General features: G+C 36.0%; 1 protein-coding gene across 4 annotated transcripts in view; it reads right to left on the bottom strand.

Annotated features, from left to right (window-relative positions):
• ttc28 (tetratricopeptide repeat domain 28) overlaps positions 1–22148 on the bottom strand; it is a 352746-nt gene that overhangs the window by 15850 nt on the left and 314748 nt on the right. For all 4 annotated transcript variants that reach the window (XM_039676346.2, XM_039676347.2, XM_039676348.2 and 1 more), the window contains 3 exons: positions 21296–21514; positions 15302–15446; positions 7158–7298 (listed from right to left, as the gene is read on the bottom strand). In XM_039676346.2, coding sequence (XP_039532280.2) covers positions 7158–7298; positions 15302–15446; positions 21296–21514 — 505 coding nt within the window. The remainder of the gene's footprint in view (positions 1–7157; positions 7299–15301; positions 15447–21295; positions 21515–22148) is intronic.

Raw genomic sequence — 22148 nt, 5'->3', positions numbered from 1 at the left:
AATTAAGAATAATTAAGAGTGTTATATGCATAATAGTATAAACAATAATAGTGTTATACTGTAACTAAGTATAATAATAAAACAGTAATGATAATAACTAAGAATACTTAATAATGTTAAATTGTATACTAATGAGAAACAATCATTATTATTACAATAATTAAGAATAATTAATAGTGTTATATTGACAATAATGACAACAAATAATATTTATAATAATAATTGCAATAACAACAACAAACAGTGTTATACTGTATACTAATGAGAAACAATTAGTATTATTATTACAATAATTAAGAAAAATTAATAGTGTTATATTGCATAATAATAATATATTATTGGCAGAGGAATTGTGATTCTTATTTTTTATTAAATGTAATAATTTATTGATCATTATCGTCTTTTATCATCTACTGTAGCTATAGATGCCATATATATATATATATATATATATATATCTGAGATGCTTTATGAATGCGCAGGTGAAGTCCCTGTAACACACACACTTTAGACTCTTTAGTCACACGTCACTCTTCAGATAAAGACCTTACGCATGACATCACACAGCTCGTTATTAAAGCAGCGGTGTAGTGTAACGATGCACACACTCCAGGTCTCATCACCATCACTATGGCAACTCCCTTCCCACTTTCTGTCACGCAGGTCTATCATTACACACCTTCAAAGAGATAAACCTTCCGGCAAACACACACACACACACACACACACACCGGTGGCTCGTTCTCCCAAACTCTGGATCCATTCACAGGTTAATTGGGTGATCAAACACACCCGTTTCCCCAGTGAGGCTCGTCCATGTTTCATGAGCATCAGCGCCATCAAACACAGGCCGGCGAGAGACGGTGCGTTATTATTATATAATAATACACTGCAAAACATTCAATTCTGCTTATTTACTAATCCTGTCTCAGGACAGGAAAAGTGTTGTTATTGTAACTGAAAATAAAGCTATTAAAAACTACTTTTTTTTAACTGAAATAAAGCTGAAATAATATATATTTTATTTTTCTAGGTTTTTTTTTTCAGTTTAGGTTTTTCACTGAAAATGTATTTTATGTTATTTAATCTTTATTTCATTCAAAGAAAAACGTTTTTAATAGTTTTGGTAAGTTTAGTACTTTCATTTTATTTCATTAGGTTTATGTCAAGTTTTATGTTTAATTTGAAGTCCTAAAATAACTAAAACCAATAAAAACTGTTTTTTTTTTAAAAAAGCTTGAATAAAATAAACACTTAAACCAAAATAGAATAAAACTTAAACCAAAAATCAAAATGAAATTAAACAAATAAAAAGCTAATATTAAATACAATAAACACACTATATTCCATCTCTAATAAAAGAAATAAGACTAAAATTAAACTGGTTAAATCACTGATCATCTATATTTGATCTATATACAATATAATCCACTCCCGTTGATTTTCTGACCTGGATCAGATTCAAAAGAACGAATTATTAATGAATGATTTTTAAGCATTTAAATTATGTTCAGTGAATAAAAGTTTAACATTTGGGTCTGTTCCCAACGCGTTCTCATTCCACGGCATCATATAGGTGACGCTTTTAAAATTTAGTCAAAATCCAACGCACATGGCACCCTTTAGCGTCCCTTTAGATGCTAATATGTACATTTTAGGTGCTAATATGTCCATTTCATGAGCTAATATGTCCATTAGGTGTTAATATTTACATTTTAGGTGCTAATATGTCCATTTCACAAGCTAATATGTCCATTTTAGGTGGTAATATGTACATTTTAGGGGGTAATATGTTAATTTTAGGTTTTAATATGTACATTTTAGGTGATAAAAAGTACATTTTAGGTGCTAATATGTACATTTTAGGTGCTAATATGTCCATTTCACAAGCTAATATGTCCATTTTAGGTGGTAATATGTACATTTTAGGGGGTAATATGTTAATTTTAGGTTTTAATATATACATTTTAGGTGATAAAAAGTACATTTTAGGTGCTAATATGTACATTTTAGGTGCCAATATGTCCATTTCACAAGCTAATATGTCCATTTTAGGTGGTAATATGTACATTTCATGAGCTAATATGTCAATTTTAGGTGTTAATATTTACATTTTAGGTGCTAATATGTCCATTTCACAAGCTAATATGTCCATTTTAGGTGGTAATATGTACATTTTAGGGGGTAATATGTCAATTTTAGGTTTTAATATGTCCATTTTAGGTGATAAAAAGTACATTTTAGGTGCTAATATGTCCATTTCATGAGCTAAACTGTACATTTCAGGTGCTAATATGTACCAATAAGGTACCAATATGTAGCCTTTGGATACAAAAGTGTACCTTTTGAAAAGGTACAGCCCCAGTGACAGCTTTTGTGCCTTTTTTTCTGAGAGTGAATCACAGCAAATAAATACCTCATGTATTCAATTCCAGAATATATTAAAAGTATCAATTGATTTTTAGAGACATTAAAGGGGTCATGAACTGAGAAATAACATTTGGGTTACCAAAATAGAATAAAACTTAAACCAAAAATCAAAATGAAATGAAACAAATAAAAGCTAATATTAAATACAATAAACACACTATATTCCATCTCTAATAAAAGAAATAAGACTAAAATCAAACTGGTTAAATCACTGATCATCTATATTTGATCTATATACAATATAATCCACTCCCGTTGATTTTCTGACCTGGATCAGATTCAAAAGAACCATTAGATCAAAAGAGAATCATTAATGAATGATTTTTAAGTATTTAAATTATGTTCAGTGAATAAAAGTTTAACATTTGGGTCTGTTCCCAACGCGTTCTCATTCCACGGCATCATATAGGTGACGCTTTTAAAATTTAGTCAAAATCCAACGCACATGGCACCCTTTAGCGTCCCTTTAGATGCTAATATGTACATTTTAGGTGCTAATATGTCCATTTCATGAGCTAATATGTCCATTAGGTGTTAATATTTACATTTTAGGTGGTAATATGTACATTTTAGGTGCTAATATGTCCATTTCACAAGCTAATATGTCCATTTTAGGTGGTAATATGTACATTTTAGGGGGTAATATGTTAATTTTAGGTTTTAATATGTACATTTTAGGTGATAAAAAGTACATTTTAGGTGCTAATATGTACATTTTAGGTGCTAATATGTCCATTTCACAAGCTAATATGTCCATTTTAGGTGGTAATATGTACATTTTAGGGGGTAATATGTTAATTTTAGGTTTTAATATGTACATTTTAGGTGATAAAAAGTACATTTTAGGTGCTAATATGTACATTTTAGGTGCTAATATGTCCATTTCACAAGCTAATATGTCCATTTTAGGTGGTAATATGTACATTTCATGAGCTAATATGTCCATTTTAGGTGTTAATATTTACATTTTAGGTGGTAATATGTACATTTTAGGTGCTAATATGTACATTTCACAAGCTAATATGTCCATTTTAGGTGGTAATATGTACATTTTAGGGGGTAATATGTCAATTTTAGGTTTTAATATGTCCATTTTAGGTGATAAAAAGTACATTTTAGGTGCTAATATGTCCATTTCATGAGCTAAACTGTACATTTCAGGTGCTAATATGTACCAATAAGGTACCAATATGTAGCCTTTGGATACAAAAGTGTACCTTTTGAAAAGGTACAGCCCCAGTGACAGCTTTTGTGCCTTTTTTTCTGAGAGTGAATCACAGCAAATAAATACCTCATGTATTCAATTCCAGAATATATTAAAAGTATCAATTGATTTTTAGAGACATTAAAGGGGTCATGAACTGAGAAATAACATTTGGGTTACCAAAATAGAATAAAACTTAAACCAAAAATCAAAATGAAATGAAACAAATAAAAGCTAATATTAAATACAATAAACACACTATATTCCATCTCTAATAAAAGAAATAAGACTAAAATCAAACTGGTTAAATCACTGATCATCTATATTTGATCTATATACAATATAATCCACTCCCGTTGATTTTCTGACCTGGATCAGATTCAAAAGAACCATTAGATCAAAAGAGAATCATTAATGAATGATTTTTAAGTATTTAAATTATGTTCAGTGAATAAAAGTTTAACATTTGGGTCTGTTCCCAACGCGTTCTCATTCCACGGCATCATATAGGTGACGCTTTTAAAATTTCGTCAAAATCCAACGCACATGGCACCCTTTAGCGTCAATACAACGTTTCGGTTATGGGTAGGTTTAGTTCTGGGGTAGGGTTAGGGTTACACCACTAGGGGGCGCCTTCTGGCCCATATATATCCGTGTCTCATATTGACACATGTGCGTCGCCTTGGGATGAGACCGGGCTGCTGTTCCTCATGCAAATCAAGGCTTGAAACAGCCATTTCATCCAGTTTAATGATGTTTATTTGTGATTTTGGAGTTGACTGGTCCAGAAAAGTTCAGGAAACTCCTCAAGAATTCTCCTTGCTTTAGAACAAAGAAGGTTTGAGAGCGAGGCAGACATTTGCTGGTTTAACACAGGCTCATTAGGGCAGATGAGGAGTGAATGGTGCTCTTTGTTTTAATGAATATAAAGAGAGAGAAGTGAAGCTCTAATGATGACCGTTCTGACCCCGTCTCCTCCTGCCCTCGCTGTTCCTGTCGTCGCTGTCGTCTTCCTCTCTCACTGCTAATAACCAGCTTTCGTTCTCTCGTAATGAATCAGGACTCGACTGAATGCCGAACGATCATCCTTAATTATCACCCGTCAGAGTCGCTCTTCTCCTCCAGCACAGTTTAGATCCATTATGAGCAAAAATGTTTACTAATTGCTTAATGATTTGGTGTTTGATTGGGCTTTTTTCAGTGGTTTCTCTTCTTGTAGATTAACATCTAATGGGTATTTTGGTTAAATATAAACATAGGCCAGATCTAGAACAGGAATATTTTTTTATATAAAAAACTAGATTATAAGTCTTTGGGTATTGGGTATTGTTTAAATTTTTCCATTAAGGTAAAATAAAAAAACGTAGATATCAGTCTAATTACACAACTTTTCATTGAACCTGAATACCATGAACATCATGAAATCAACACTAACTCAAGCAACTTTAGCAAAAACAACTAGCCGAACTAAGGTCAAGCATTATTAAAGACAAGTAAAAGCTCAACAATCTCAGAAAAAAAGGTACAAAAGCTGTCACTGGGGCTGAACCTTTTCAAAAGGTACACTTTTGTCCATTTTAGACTGATATGTACATTTGAGGTGCTGATATGTACATTTTATGTGATGATATGTACATTTTAGGTGCTAATCTGTACATTTTAAGTGTTAATATGTACATTTACATGCTAATATGTACATTTTAGGTGCTAATATGTACATTTTAGGTGGTAATATGTACATTTTAGGTGCTAATATGTCCATTTTACAAGCTAATATGTCCATTTTAGGTGGTAATATGTACATTTTGGGGGGTAATATGTCAATTTTAAGTTTTAATATGTACATTTTAGGTGATAAAAAGTACATTTTAGGTGCTAATATGTCCATTTCATGAGCTAATTTGTCCATTTTAGGTGTTAATATGTACATTTTAGGTGGTAATATGTACATTTTAGGTGCTAATATGTCCATTTCACAAGCTAATATGTCCATTTTAGGTGGTAATATGTACATTTTAGGGGGTAATATGTCAATTTTAGGTTTTAATATGTACATTTTAGGTGATAAAAAGTACATTTTAGGTGCTAATATGTCCATTTCATGAGCTAAACTGTACATTTCAGGTGCTAATATGTACCAATAAGGTACCAATATGTAGCCTTTGGATACAAAAGTGTACCTTTTGAAAAGGTACAGCCTCAGTGACAGCTTTTGTACCTTTTTTTCTGAGAGTGAATCACAGCAAATGAATACCTCATGTATTCAATTCCAGAATATATTAAAAGTATCAATTGATTTTTAGAGACATTAAAGGGGTCATGAACTGAGAAATACAATTTTTTAGGGACATTTAAAGGGATAGTTCACCCCAAAATGTAGTACTCTCCTCATGTTGTTCAACCCCGTAAGACTTTCGTTTATCTTCTGAACACAAACTAAGGTATTTTTGATGAAATCTGAGAGCTGGATCACAGCTCCACAGGCTTCTATGTTATTGAAACTTGCCAGCCCAGAAAGTTATTAAAGACATCGTTAAAATAGTCCGCGTGACTACGGTTACAGTTGCGCTGTTACATACGTGAACTTACTCGAGGCCCTCAGAGAAGGAAATGAATAGCTGAATAAAGTTGTTATTTAAAAAAAAAAAATAATAAGATTTACCTGGTGACCTCAACCCATGCCTTGCTCTGATTGGCTGTGGATATCTAGCATACTAGATATGTTTCTGGGCTCGGCGACGTGTCTGAGCATCTTTGATGCGTTGTTGGCTCTTTCATACTAACAGATTGGCACCCGTTCATACTAACATCGCCCGTTAATCCCCCGCGATTTCCACGCGATAACACCCTGACCAGTCGGCAAGCTCAACGATTTACAAATCTGGCTTAAAATCATGTAGTGTGAACTAGAGGACGACCGATATGGTTTTTTTCACGCCGATGCCGATACCGATCTTTTGAAATCCAGGTCGGCCGATGGCCGATTAATGCTGCCGATTTATTTTGGCCGATATTTAGCTGATATTTGCTTGGTTTTTAAACTCTATTTGAAAGATAAAATGTAAAAGAAATGATAATTACTTAACATAGACAAACTTTCTCAACAAAAACATTTTATCCTCTCAAAAAACATGTATTTCCTGAAACCTGTATTTTTGTTTTGTTTTGTTTGTTGACGGACAAAGACAAATGGACACAACCTAAATCACAAAAAGGAGAAAAAAAAAACTTTAAATGATTTAATTTTTTATATATAAGATTTATTATATTTTATTTAATTTGACTTCTAACAATAACGTATTTCACTAGTAAATTGCTAAACAACCACCAGATGGGAAAATTATATTTTGTAAAACCTTTAAATGCACCACAACGCACCGTCCGTCTGTTGTTCTTCAGACAACGGCATCCCGCTGTTGGACCTTTTAGTCTACAGTGAAATAGAACATCTCTAGAACATCTCTCAGAAAGCTCTTAGAAGCCCTCAAAGGTTTTTTACAGTGAGGATTGGTGTGTGTCTGACCTGTTGAAGAGGTTGTTTCTGGAAACCATCCTAAGGAAGCCGGTCGGGTCGGTCACTGAGTTGAGTTTATTGTTGAGTTCTTCAAACTGCTGGTCCAGAAGGTCTCCAGCTTCGCTCTCAGTCTCGCTGCTGGAACACGCTCTGAAACACATTTATTCAAACAATAAGACATTTTACCGCAAAACATGGTACAATCAATCACTGCAACGGAACTTGGCTTATTGCTTTTTTGAAGAGCAATAAATGATTGAATCTAGTAAAACTAACAATCATAACAAACATTATTTCTTTATTCAATGGAATACTTGATTCTGATTGGCCAATCATGGAATTAACAGGCCATAAACCCGTTATAATCCCATTCATTTCCTATTAATTTGTATTAATCAATTAATATATATATTTTTTATGACAACATGCAAAGCATTAAAAAAAGACCTGATGTACGCTAGGTTCTTATTCGATGATGCATGCTTTTTCTTTCAACTAATTTTTTAACAGTGGAATACTTGGCGAAAAGTTACATTACCCATAATTCTGCAGAAAAATCACACATATGAAGCACTGCCAATGATGTGGTCAGTTACACTGTAAAAAAAATGCTGCCTTATATTTTAAAGTCATTTCAACTTAAATGACATTAAAATGACTTATTGAAATAAGTTAATAAATAAAACTCATTTTTTGAGTTAAAGCAATGCAAAAACAAACGTCAACTTATTGGTCATAATTTTTTACTCTCAAACTATTCAATCATTTGCATATATATGCATATTTTGCAATAAACATAAAACATCCTGTATAATTTATCCTATATTTTTGTGAAGTTCCAAGTTTTCCTTTAGGATTCATAGACATTTGGGTACATTTTGTCACGCCCCTTTTGTAAATGACCCTGTTATAGCAAAACAAATAGCAAAGTTCAACTTTTTTCGATAATTATTGACCTAGAGAGTCCAGAGAATTGTCCTAGACTCGTCTGGTTCCGATCGGGCAAAAAAAACAGGGACTAGTTCGCAAAAGTATGTTTTTAACATATTTGTGAATATTTAATGAACGATTTGATTGACAGCAACGGTTCTAGAGGCAAAGTTGTTCAACATGAAGAGATCTATCAAATGATATGCATATTGTGGTGGGTGCAACACCACGTGAATACCGAGCTGTAAAGATCGTTAGCGCCAACTAGTGGCCGATTTCTTTCAAAACTCTTACAGAACTCGTGGGCCATGAGTCGAACATGCCTCAAATCAAGGTTTGTAAGGTTGGGATTCACCTCGCAGCTGGTGCGTTTGACTTTCAGACTTTCAAAAAAATCCTATGGAAAAATTAATGTGAAAAACACCGGAACCAAGGCCGCTGAAAAAGTGGCTACAAATATGGTTCAACCAATCAGATTTCAGAGGCGGAGACGTCCGATTTAAGAAATTCAATTCCATCTGCATGAGATCGTCACTCTCCTTTGACCATGAAACACGTTTACAACTGATTCAAATATTAATCAAACAATATATGAGCATATGCATGTTTGAGATCATATGACTCAATTCTACTGATGTCAGTTTTTACTCAATTAACTCAATTAAATTCCTCAGCTACAAAAGCACAACATCTGAGTGATGAAACGCTCCCAGCTCGTTTTATATCAAGACACGCACGTTTGTTGACTTTATTCCCGACATCCATTTAGATAACAGAAACAATGTTATAAACGACCAAACAACTCGAGCAGCCACAATCACTGATGAGTCCTCGGCGTCTGAGCAAATTTCTCTGATTAGCTTTAATGAAAAAAAAAACAGATCTCTTCAGTAATCCGACTCATCTGAGACGACACACTTGGATACCTCTATTGGGTTAATAAGGTTTTATCCACCTCACCTCAATTACACACTAAACGTGCTTCATTTGCACCTAACGCACGACGCAGATGCTCTGCTGATTATTTTGGACGCACTATCAGATATGAAGAGATCTGAATAATAGCTCATTAGCACGTGTTTACTCGAGCACTTCGCTCTGAGAATGAAAGGAAACGTCTGGTAATCGCGTCCCCTTTATTTCCAAACTATTCCGAGGCACCGACGTTCCCCGCAAACATGTTCGCACTCCCTCTCGAGACGCAAGCCGTCCCAAATCCTGTTGAAATGTTAATTTAATTCGTTGTCAGGATACACTCCTCTAGGATGGGAATAATCTCGTTTTGGTGCCAACTAGAAATGAAAAGTATCGAAGAAGCCGGAAAATGAGATCTGCTCTTGTGCTTAAAGTGACCCAGTCGCGGGGCGAGCGTTTGCGTCTGCGACCCGTCCGCGTGCCGAGCTGTAGTGGGTGTGGGAAGCGTGCATTGGAAATGAAGACAGCGCCGTGGGCCACATGTGTCAGGCAGAGATATGCGGGGATGCTCCTTCCTAACACCCTTACAGGAACGGGAACGCTCATCTGGAGGGCAGAACAAGCTTTCCTCTGCTGCCCGACAGTTATTTTTACCAGGTTTTGTACTAGGATATTAAAAGACCAAATTCAATATACACCTTATTGACGATGCATATTATGTACAGGCAGGCAAATGAACCCAGCAAGCAATTTCTCATTAAGCCTTTTCTTTATAATGACTTTCTATGGTGAAACGCTTAATGAGAAATTGCTTCTTGGGTTCATAACATGCATCGTCAATAAGGTGTATATTGAATTTGGTATAACCTTTTATAACCGGCTCATCGGCTCGGCTGTATATAGTACTTGCATCATCAAGAAACTCTTACAGGAGTAGTTCACTTTAAAAAAAAACTTTTGCTGATGATTTACTCACCCCCATGTCATCCAAGATGTCCATGTCTTTCTTTCTTCAGTCGAAAAGAAATTAAGGTTTTTGATGAAAACATTCCAGGATTTTTCTCCATATAATGGACTTCAATGGGGTCCAAACGGTTCAAGGTCCTAATGACAGTTTCAGTGCAGCTTCAAAGGGCTTTAAACAATTCCAGACGATGAATAAGGGTCTTATCAAGCGAAATGATCGCTCATTTAATAAATAAATAACAAAGTTTAAGTTTTATAAGCTCAAATGCTCACCTTGCGCTGTTCTGTGATGCGCGTTCGTGACTCTCCTGTTCGAACTCGTTTATCAAAATGAACGAATATTTTCCTGAGTCAACTCGTTCATTTCGTTCGTTGAATGTACCAAATGACACGAAAAAAGATTCGTCCATTTTGATGAACGAGTTCGAACAGGAGAGTCACGAATGCGCATCACAGAACAGAGCAAGGCGACCATTTGTGTTTATAAAACTTAAACTTTGTTATTTTTCTTTAAATGAGCGATCGTTTCACTTGATAAGACCCTTATTCATAGTCTGGAATCGTTTAAAGCCCTTTGAACAGTTTGCAGTTTGCACTGAAACTGTCTTTTGGACCTTGAACCGTTTGGACCCCATTGAAGTTCATTATATGGAGAAAAATCCTGGAATGTTTTCATCAAAAACCTTCATTTCTTTTCGACTGAAGAAAGAAAGACATGGACATCTTGGATGACATGGGGGTGTTTTTTTTTTAATAAAGTGAACTAATCCTTTAATGAGATTCCAATCCGAAGGCAACGAACATGTTCACTCGAAGGGCACTGCAAACAACATAGGGAATAAGGGAACATCGATACATCACTTCACAGGAAGTGAACACTGTGTAGGGACCCTGTCAAAAACTCGCATTTTGTTCACATATTTTAGTTTTTCTACTTGCAGAATCTGTGATCAAAATAACCGTGGCTTGAAACAGTTGAAACACTGACAGGTCTATGGGTGCAAGTCATGTGACTGAAGACTACGAATAGTGAGCGAACCTGATCCGGTAGGTTAACAAAGGTTGTTTGAGTTTGATTACACCAGTTATGTAATCATACTCTATACTATTTATCAACTAAGGACAAAGTGAAGTAAAACTGCAAAATGTACAATATTCATGAATGAAAGTAACAGTGTTTTATAGTGTATTTTATTGTACTTTTTTAGTGTTTATTTGTTGTCGTGTGTAGCCTCGACAGTTCTTTTCCTCTCGTCATCTGTGGGTGTAAAAACGGCGAATGAAACTCTGCGGAAGCTGTTTCCCAGCTAAAAGTGAACGCGTCTGACAGCCATTTCTGCTGAGACAAGCAGCAATAAGAATGCATTAGACTATAATATGCAAATTATACATCATCAACAGCGGATTATTTCCTCAAATTAGGCCGAATTGCTTTATGAACCATAACTCAAACCACAGCTTCACATCAACCTCACAAACAAACTCAAATGGACCTGGGAAAAGACTAAACACTGTTAATTAGTGGCATTTACTTGGTCAATTATCACCATTACTGCTGCTCATACTGAGTGTCAATGATTGATCAAACCCTTTAAAGGAGTAGTTCACTTTTGAAAAAACTTTTGCTGATAATTTACTCACCCCCATGTCATCCAAGATGTCCATGTCTATCTTTTTTCAGTCGAAAAGAAATGAAGGTTTTTGATGAAAACATTCCAGCATTTTTCTCCATATAATGGACTTCAATGGGGTCCAAACGGTTCAAGGTCTAAAAGACACTTTCAGTGCAGCTTCAAACTGTTCAAAGGGCTTTAAACGTTTCCAGACGATGAATAAGGGTCTTATCAAGCGAAACGATCGCTCATTTAATAAATAAATAACAAAGTTTAAGTTTTATAAGCTCAAATGCTCGCCTTGTGATGAGCGTTCGTGACTCTCCTGTTTGTACTCGTTCATCAAAATGAACGAATCTTTTTACGAGTCATTTGGTTCATTCAACGAACAAAACGAACGAATTGACTCGGGAAAAGATTCATTCATTTTAATGAACAAGTTCGAACAGGAGATTCACGAACACGCATCACAAGGCGAGCATTTGAGCTTAAAAAACGTAAATTTTGTTATTTATTTATTAAATGAGCGATCGTTTCGCTTGATAAGACCCTTATTCATCGTCTGGAATCGTTTAAAGCCCTTTGAACAGTTTGCAGTTTGCACTGAAACTCTCATTTGGAGCTTGAACCGTTTGGACCCCATTGAAGTCCATTATATGGAGAAAAATCCTGGAATGTTTTCATCAAAAACCTTAATTTCTTTTCGACTGAAGAGAGAAAGACATGGACATCTTGGATGACATGGGGGTGAGTAAATTATCAGCAAAAGATTTTTCAAAAGTGAACTACTCCTTTAACCATATTAAACACATCCGCTGAGTTTTGCAAGGACAAACACTAGTCGCATTAACAATCCAGCTGAAATTGTGCATTAATCACGTGAATCTCATGATCTGTCTCGACTAAAGGGTGGGAGAGGTCTCGCTAAACGAAGCATAATCGCTCATATTGCAGACGGTCGCGGGTATCACAGATCCTGTTCGTGCCTCTTTCTCTCTGCACAATGAATGGGGTCTTCAAAGGTGGCATATTGCACCCAACCAAGTGGAAAAGATTGCTCGCAGGCCCTCAGTCGAGCGCTAAATTATCTTTTAATGGGCAGGGATGAGCGCAGAGCTCGCTGGGAGAAGCCATCACACCTCTGGTGACTAATGCGCTGGCACAAGAGACGCGCGCGTACAATAATGGCCTTTGTTTCAGGCTGCTGCTTAATTCACACCAAGAGCTTCTGACGTTCTGCCATCCTTCTCTGCATTCTGCTCCTCCAAACCTGCCGGCGTCTTCACCTAATTACGTGTCGGAGTACGCTCGACTCTGCGGCAGCGTCTCGTCTCGATGTGAGAGGTGAATAACTCCCAGAGATCAGTGCGCTGTGGCCTATATGACAGCATCGCTGAGATGTTCCTGCAGGGCATCGACACACACACACACATGCACACTCATCCCTGCTGCGCTCGAAGCCACCAACCAACCATCCATCCATCAAGACGCTAACACGCACACATTTACATGAACACTGGAGTCGGACATGCTCTTTTATTGGGAAAAACATTGTTAAATCTTACCCAGCAACACCCTAACCTGTGTGTTCGTGACTCGAAATCTTTTTTCCAGTCATTTGGTTCATTCAACGAACGAAATGAACGAGTTGACTCTGGAAAAGATTCATTCATTTTGATGAACGAGTTCAAATATGAGAGTCACGAACGGCGACCATTTGAGCTTATAAAACTTAAACTTTGTTATTTATTTATTAAATGAGCGATCGTTTCGCTTGATAAGACCCTTATTCATTGTCTGGAATCGTTTAAAGCCCTTTGAACAGTTTGCAGTTTGCACTGAAACGAGTTTGCTCTTTTGGACCGTTTGGACCCCATTGAAGTCCATTATATGGAGAAAAATCCTGGAATGTTTTCATCAAAAACCTTAATTTCTTTTCAACTGAAGAAAGAAAGACATGGACATCTTGGATGACATGGGGGTGAGTAAATTATCAGCGAAAGTTGTTTTTTAAAAGTGAACTACTCCTTTAAATCTTTATCGTGGATAGTTCACCCAAAAAATTACCATACGCTTTCAGAGTTTTAATGTCGGTTAGACTACTATATATAATGTTGAATATAATGTTTAATAATGCAATAGGGGTCCTCAAAATGCCAAATGATGATGTTACCAGTTACCATTATTTTAAATATATCTAGTCAGTGAAAGAGTGCACATCCGCTGCATTTGGACGACGTCTAAGGGCAATTAAATGTTCTACAAATCGCTATAAATTTACCTTTTTTAATGTATTTGACTGTACGTGCTAAGTGTTTTACGTGAGACAGCATGTAACCTCAAACTAATTGCACCACGGGGATTAATAAAGCTCTAAACTAAAAATAACAAAACAATAATTCTGTATTTTCAGCTTCAGAATCATGAATATTGTTATTCTGGTGTCTCTATTGTTGTCCTGTGCTTTGCGTTTCAGCACCAAGTCAAAATCTATTCATTTACACACACAATGGGCTATATGCACGCATAAGTTCCGCATTTGACGCAAGGATGCTCGTCCATTTCCGGTTGTGTAGATTAAAGCGGAGGAAAACCGGAGAAAACGGGATTATGACAGAGTCTTCAATATTTACTGTCCTCCCGTCTTTGAAACGAAACGTACATACGTTTAGATGTAATTTTATATATAGTTATGTTTATTTAATATCGTTTTAAAAAGAAGCATAAACACAACGAGGGGTGTCTGTTTCATCTGTTTTTGTGACTAACGTTTCATTAGTATAACCATGGAGTATAAAATTCATATAAATTTTCGGTATTGCATTGGACTCTATGATCGGCGGAAGTTATCGAGCATCCTTAATCCTTCACCGGAAATAACGCCGTGCATAGAGCCCATTAGCATTTTAATCAACAGTTCATTTTTTTGTAAACCTGTTATGATGATATGTCTTAATATCATATATTGAGTTCAGTATCGTTCATCAAAACGAACAAATCTTTTTTCGAGTCACTTGGTTCATTCATCGAACGAAATGAACCAAATGACTCGATAAAAGATTTGTTCATTTTGATGAACGAGTTTGAGTCACGAACGCTCATCATAGAACAGAGCAAGACAAGCATTTGTACTTATAAAACTTAAACTTTTTTTATTTATTTTTGAAATGAGCGATCGTTTCGCTAGATTCTGGTGTCGTTTAAAGCCTTTTGAAAGTGTCTTTTGGACCTTGAACCGTTTGGACCCCATTGAAATCCATTATATGGAGAAAAATGCTGGAATGTTTTCATCAAAAATCTTAATTTCTTTTCGACTGAGGAAAGAAAGACATGGACATCTTGGATGACATGGGGGTGAGTAAATTATCAGCAAAAGTTTTTTTTAAAAGTGAACTACTCCTTTAACATAAGTACATGGTTAAATATTTGACCACCTGCTTGAGCAACCTAATATAGAAGTAATGCTTAAATTGTGTTTCATTGTCCATTTAAGTTTGCATACTGTATGTGTACAAAGAGAATCGCAATGCTGACAAAACTTTTTTTTTTCTCATAAAACTTGCTGCATAACTTCTGGATTTGAAATAAAAATAGTGAGCAGGCCTATGTGTTTGTGGTACAGCCGCAGATCAGTTACGTGTACTGTATACACACCGCAAACGGAGTATGTGTGAAACGGGCGCTAGGAATGAGGTCGCGTGGGTGTTTCCACACATGACATGCGTTCACCTGCTGTAGTAGGAGTCCACACCCAGAGCTTCACGGGCATTAGCGATGTGTTGCTCCAGAGACGATGGCATGACGCCGCCACCGGCCTCCTGGAAGTCCTCCGACGCGCCCTCGCCCAGATACACCTCGTGAAACTTCAGGATCCCTGTGAGAAAGGTCAGGAACTATATTACTTATCAAAACAAATATGATTATGCTGATTATTATCATTAACCAATGTTAATTATATTGCTGGTGGTGATGTTTTATAAAAGCAATAAATCAATGATTTCACGGTAACACTTTTCAATAAGGTTCATTAGTTAACTACAGGGATAGTTCACTTTGAAATTCATTTTTGGTGTGTTTTATCTCACCTCAAGGGCATCCAAGATGTAGGTGTCTTTGTTTCCGCAGTATTTTCAATTTTGACATTTTTAGGTCAAACCGTTCTTGTCTGTCAGTCATATAATGGAGGTCTATGGTCACCACCTTAAAGAGCATGCACAGAGAAGTCCAGATTAAACATGATTTAATGACTCGTAAATGTAAGTACACATTGATGGCCTAAGACACGAAACGAGCGTTTTATATAAGTAATTATATCGTTTTGTAACCACAGCCATAAAGCGCCCGCGCCCTCAGATCACTTGGACGTGACTGTGATTACAAGAGGTAAAAACGATATAAATGCTGTTCGTTTTCTCACACAAACCGCTCGTTTCGTGTCTTAGGCCATCAATGTGTACTTACATTTACGAGTCATTAAATCATGTTTAATTTGGACTTCTCTGTGCATGCTCTTTGAGGTGGTGACCATAGACCTCCATTATATGACTGACAGACAAGAACGGTTTGACCTAAAAGTATTGCAATTGAAAATACTGCGGAAACAAAGACACCTACATCTTGGATGCCCTTGAGGTAAGATAAAACATACCAAAAATTGATTTCAAAGTGAACTATCCCTTTAATAAATCCTGTAACTAATGTATTGCTCATTATTAGTTTATGTAAGTGAATAAATCAATGAACCTTATTGTAAAGTGTTACCGATTTCGCCATCACACTCAAAGGTCAGATGTAAAACACAATCATTCAGACTGGACCGAACAGGTCTCAGACTCCAGTGTTTTAGACATAAAGTGCGTGCTTTGCCTAATAATGAAATTAGAGTAATGTATAGAGAGTCCCGAGCAAGGTCAGCGGTCTCCTGTGACGGGCTGAAATCTCGTTAGGTGAATTTTGTAAATGAGCAAAAGCACTCCCGCTTTCAGACGTCAATGTTGGAATAAATAAGTAAATGAGCTGTCCAGAGAGATACAGGCGTGTGTGAGTGCGTGTACTGGGATTTTTGGTGTACTAAAACTAACACACACACACACACACACACATATATATGTATATTTATATTTGTGGAGTGTGTGTGGTTGTGACGGCTGGCATTAGGGAGGCAGGTGGTACTGCCGCTTTGCATTAATTCGCAGCTTTTTACCAGCTTCACCAAACAGCCGGCGGCACAATGACGCCGCGGGGAACCGGAGGTGTGAGGAGTAGGACAGTGTGAAACTGAGCATGTGTGTGTTTGTGTGTGTCACTCGATGCTATACTTTTGACAGTGACGCAAACCCAGATTAGGTCAAACAACTGTTATTTCTTGTTTGAGTGTGTAACAGCTGCATTCTGGGTAAATAATAACTTTTTTGAATGTATTTTTGTAGCCCTCAAACCGTATTCACTTTATAGCCCTTAATCCTGTAATTGTGGACAAATGTGGGCACAGAGGACTCAGGTGTGATCCTAATTTTTATTTATTATAAATGTTATATCACTGTCTTCGATAAAGTTTTGTCTATCCATTTATGGTGTTTATTTTTATGTTGGGGGTATTTTTGAATTTATTTACTTCAAAAGGTACCATATTTTCTATGTAAATTATGCTTATTTATATGTTTTATTTTATTTAATTTTTTTAACTACATTAAAATATCATTCCAATAAGTTCTTAGAGCTAAAACCTAAAGATGAAGTGACTTTGCTGTCTTATTTTGGCTTATTTTAGAATGCTCTAAATTACAGTTTTTCCCATTCATTTCTATGGGTGCCCATTTTTGACCCAAATACAAGATTAAGGAGTTTTTTTTACTCGCTTAACATTGTAGAATCGACTCATAAAAAAAGTGTGTGTTCAGGAAGCAAATTTAGGAAAAGCAGCCAAGTCTTGTACCGCTCAGATCAAGGAAAGTATTTTTTTAAATAAATCAAAACTATTTTGCCCACATTTGTCCAGAATACGGTTTTAGGGTTAAAAACTGTATCTTTTTAACGTTTTTCAGATGCTTTCTTCACGAAAATATGAATTTTTGTCCTGTGTTCCTAACTTGCTACATTAAACACACACTAGTATATAGAGTTGAAACTTGAAAAATTAGAATATCGTTCAAAAGTTCATTTATTTCAGTAATTCAACTTAAAAGGTGAAACTAATATATTATAGTAGGGATGGTAAGATTCACCGTTTTGCATCGGTGCATTGGCATAAAAACTAATAATGCAATACATTGATTTAAATAAGTGTGCATCGGATACAAGTTGGCATTTTTTGATCGTTTCTAACATCTGCATTAGTAAAAAAACGATTAATTCACATATAATTATTAGCAGATGCGCTATACTTTTACTATTTAAAAAGTGACCAATCATTTGTGAGCAATATTTTATTATACAGCCTATGACTGACAATAATAGTTTTTTTTTTTGCATTAAATAGTTATAAAAGATGTGTTTTTATTAAGTTTTTATTTTATTTTTGTAATTGTTTGTTAAAACAGTGCTTTTATTTAATCTATTGGTTTTTTGAAAAAAAGATGAAAGAACTATGCAATAAAAGAATTTACTGCAGAACAAATTAAAACTTAGTAAATTGATTCCTTTAAGTGTTTTTAAGTTGAGAATGAGAAGTTTTGAGTTGGACTCCCTCACATGTCAATGTTTTCGTTGAGATTTCATTTGTAAGTGCATAATCGGCAAATTTTATATGTGTGTCTTTGTACGTATGTAATGATGTGATGTAATTTTGCTGCCTATCTTGGCCAGGTCTCCCTTGCAAAAGAGATTTTTAATCTCAATGGGTTTTACCTGGTTAAATAATGGATAAAAAAAAAAAAAAAGTCAGATGGCACTTATACTTAATGATTTGCTGTATGTCTGAATAAATGAAATAAGAGTGAACTATCTATACCATATTGAAATGCATTATATTTTACATATACATTACATTGAATCGAATAGAAATCGGATCGCACCGCATCGTAATAGTAGTGAATCGTATTGCATCGCATCGGTATCTCCTTATGTGTATCGTATCGTTGGCTGTGCATCGAGATGTGTATCGCATCGGCCTCAGCTATGGAGATGCACATCCCTATTATATAGACTCATTACATGCAAAGTGAGATATTTCAGGCCTTTATTTGTTATAATTTTGATTATTATGATTCACAGCTTATGAAAACCCCAAATTCAAAAGTAGAATATAGTGAAAAGGTTTTCACAATCATCAAAATGATAACAAATAAAGGCTATTATAACTAATATATAATATGTTAGTTTCACATTTTAAGTTGAATTACTGAAATAAATGAACTTGAGGTGTAGAGTCCAGGTTCAGAAACTAAAAGTCCTCCTCCTCAGTATCACCTGGGTTTGCTAATTAGCAGTGTTTCAGCCAGGAGAACTAATTAGTGCAATCAGCCGACTGAGTTCATCTAGCAGGCCTTTGACTTTCTGACTATATGTGTGTAAATATGTACATAAAGCCTATTATTTACATCAGTAGTCTTTAGTTTATTGACTTATTTGTGTTTGTTTTTGTTCTGCAATAGCCAAGTGTGTGTCTTATTGATCTGTTAGTGTAAAGTGCGGTGTGTGTGTGTGTGTGTTGGTGTGTGTTCAGACAGACAGACAGACAGTGTCTCAGCGTGTCTCTGATGAAGGGTTCAGGCGTGTGCTGTGTCTGTCTGACACCTCCCCCCCAACACACACACACACACACATCACTCCAACGCTTACGTCAGTCTGAGCTCTGCAAGACACACACTTTACACTACCTGTCAAAAGTTATTTAATGAATGGTTTTGAAGCCTCTTCTGCTCACCAAGGCTGCATTTATTTAATTAAAAGTACAAATTGAAATATTATTATATATAATTTAGAATAACTGTTTTCTTTGTCCACTGTTTGCCTCCGCTTGCACGCACAGCTCATATATGAGAACTATATCAATATTATCAAATACTATCATATAGAGGGAATGTGCGTGAATTCACCGTGAATGCCGCGAAAAACAAACACAACACTTGTAAAGTGGGAAAGAGCTTTGCGATTGACTGTACAACTAGATTTGACAAAAAATCAGAGGTATATTTTTACAGACTGCTATAGAAAGAGGAGAAAATATATATTTTATATTTTATAACATATATTTTATATTGTTATATATAAACAACTCATCAATTACATATATATCATTGCATATTCTGCATTATTGGATGTTTTTTAATAAACATTGACCAAAAAAAAAAAAAACTATAAAGTTTTAGGGCTGGACGATATGATGATATATATAGGCTATATATAACACTGATATAAGTGATCACCCGGATTTAGACCGACCTATATTGTATTTATATAAAGCATTCACAGGCATATTTGCTTTATGTTCAGGTTTATATTGCTTTTATTTCCCCGGTGTCGAAATCAGGCAAACATAAACGTCAGGCAACACGATTCCTGGCTGCATGTTAATATCCATAGATCACTGGATCTTTAGTAAGTTGTAAGGAACACTATATTGAGTCCAACATTTAGTTTAAATTGATCAAATTGTTCGTTTTAGTCGCACTTTCCCCTATTAAATCCAGTCACGCAGCAGATCTTTTGCCACTCGGTCCGGCTGAGGTGGGTTGTTCCGGCGGGAAAGTGACGTCAATGCATTCCCTCTATTGCGTATAAATATTTTGCACGCAGTAAGGCGAGTCAAATGACTTCTCTGTGCTTTCTCTCCATAGTTCAAACACACACACGTTTTTTTACATTATTGCATGACCGATAAATGAAGAAGACCCAACTACCGGTAATCTTTTAAAAAAACTTAAAAAAAAAAAAAACTTTTGCTGATAATTTACTCACCCCCATGTCATCCAAGATGTCCATGTCTTTCTTTCTTCAGTCGAAAAGAAATGAAGGTTTTTGATGAAAACATTCCAGGATTTTTCTCCATATAATGGACTTCAATGGGGTCCAAACGGTTCAAGGTCCAAATGAGAGTTTCAGTGCAAACTGTTCAAAGGGCTTTAAACAATTCCAGACGATGAATAAGGGTCTTATCTAGTGAAACGATCGCTCATTTAATAAATAAATAACAAAGTTTAAGTTTTATAAGATCAAATGGTCACCTTGCTCTGTTCTGTGATGCTCGTTCGTGACTCTCCTGTTCAAACTCAAAATGAACGAATCTTTTTTTGAGTCATTTGATACATTCAAGGAACGAAATTCACGAAATGACTCAAAAAGATTCACGAACTTAAACTCTCATTTGGAGCTTGAACCGTTTGGTCCCCATTGAAGTCCATTATATGGAGAAAATCCTGGAATGTTTTCATCAAAAACCTTCATTTCTTTTCGACTGAAGAAAGAAAGACATGGACATCTTGGATGACATGGGGGTGAGTAAATTATCAGAAAAAGCTTTTTTAAAAGTGAACTACTCCTTTAACGAGCATCAGTTTGTGCTATGCATTAAAAGTGTTGTTTTCTCATCATGCCACGCATACTCTCTCTGTTTCTCACACACACATGCATCAGACGGATATATTTAGCTTGTGTTTTTGAAGCTTCCCCATGAGTGATATGTCCTTCAGACCGTATGCAGTTATCCAGAGTGTATATTTCAGCATGGCGGGAGCTCATTAATGAACCCTAGCGGGGTTTGAGCCGGACTCTGGAGTGTCTTACCGGACCCCGGGGCCAGGAGCCAGCTGTACAGGTACCCCGCCGCCAGGGAGAAGTAGAGCACCAGCGCCCGCTGCCCGTTCACCGTGTCCAGAATGTGCTCGACCGTCACGGGTGTGTACGGGTCCGAGTCCTGCTGGCCCGTCTGTCTCTCCACCAGCAGATCGGCGAAAGCCCGAGTGCGTCCGCGCTCCGCCACGGCCAGAGCTTCATCGTGATGCCCTGAGTCAAACATTACAATTAGCCTTAATTTGTCATTGCATCGGGATATAATAACATTTTTGAGAGACGGCTCACAATACATACACATATAAACAACACCATGAGTCCAAAAGACACTTTCAGTACAAACTGCAAACTGTTCAAAGGGCTTTAAACGATTCCAGACGATAAATAAGGGTCTTATCAAGCGAAACGATCACTCATTTAATAAAAAAAATAAAGTTTAAGTTTTATAAGCTCAAATGCTCGCCTTGCTCTGTTCTGTGATGCACGTTCGTGACTCTCCTTCGTGAACTCGTTCATCGAAATGAACAAATCTTTTTCCGTGTCATTTGGTTCATTTCACAAACGAAATGAACGAGTTGACTCAGGAAAAGATTTGTTCATTTTGATAAACAAGTTCAGAACAGAGCAAGGCGAGCATTTGAGCTTATAAAACTTAAAAAAAAAAAATTTTTAATGAGCGATCGTTTAGCTTGATAAGACCCTTATTCATCGTCTGGAATCGTTTAAAGCCCTTTGAACAGTTTGCGCTGAAACTCATTTAGACCTTGAACCGTTTGGACCCCATTGAACTCCATTATATGGAGAAAATCCTGGAATGTTTTCATCAAAAACCTTCATTTCTTTTCGA

The sequence above is a fragment of the Pimephales promelas genome, chromosome 23 (genome assembly GCF_988280905.1).
Source record: "Pimephales promelas chromosome 23, fPimPro1.hap1.1, whole genome shotgun sequence".
NCBI classification, from domain to species: Eukaryota; Metazoa; Chordata; class Actinopteri; order Cypriniformes; family Leuciscidae; genus Pimephales; species Pimephales promelas.
The sequence above is the reverse complement of the archived record's forward strand: the minus strand, read 5'-3'. Positions and strand labels throughout refer to the sequence as shown.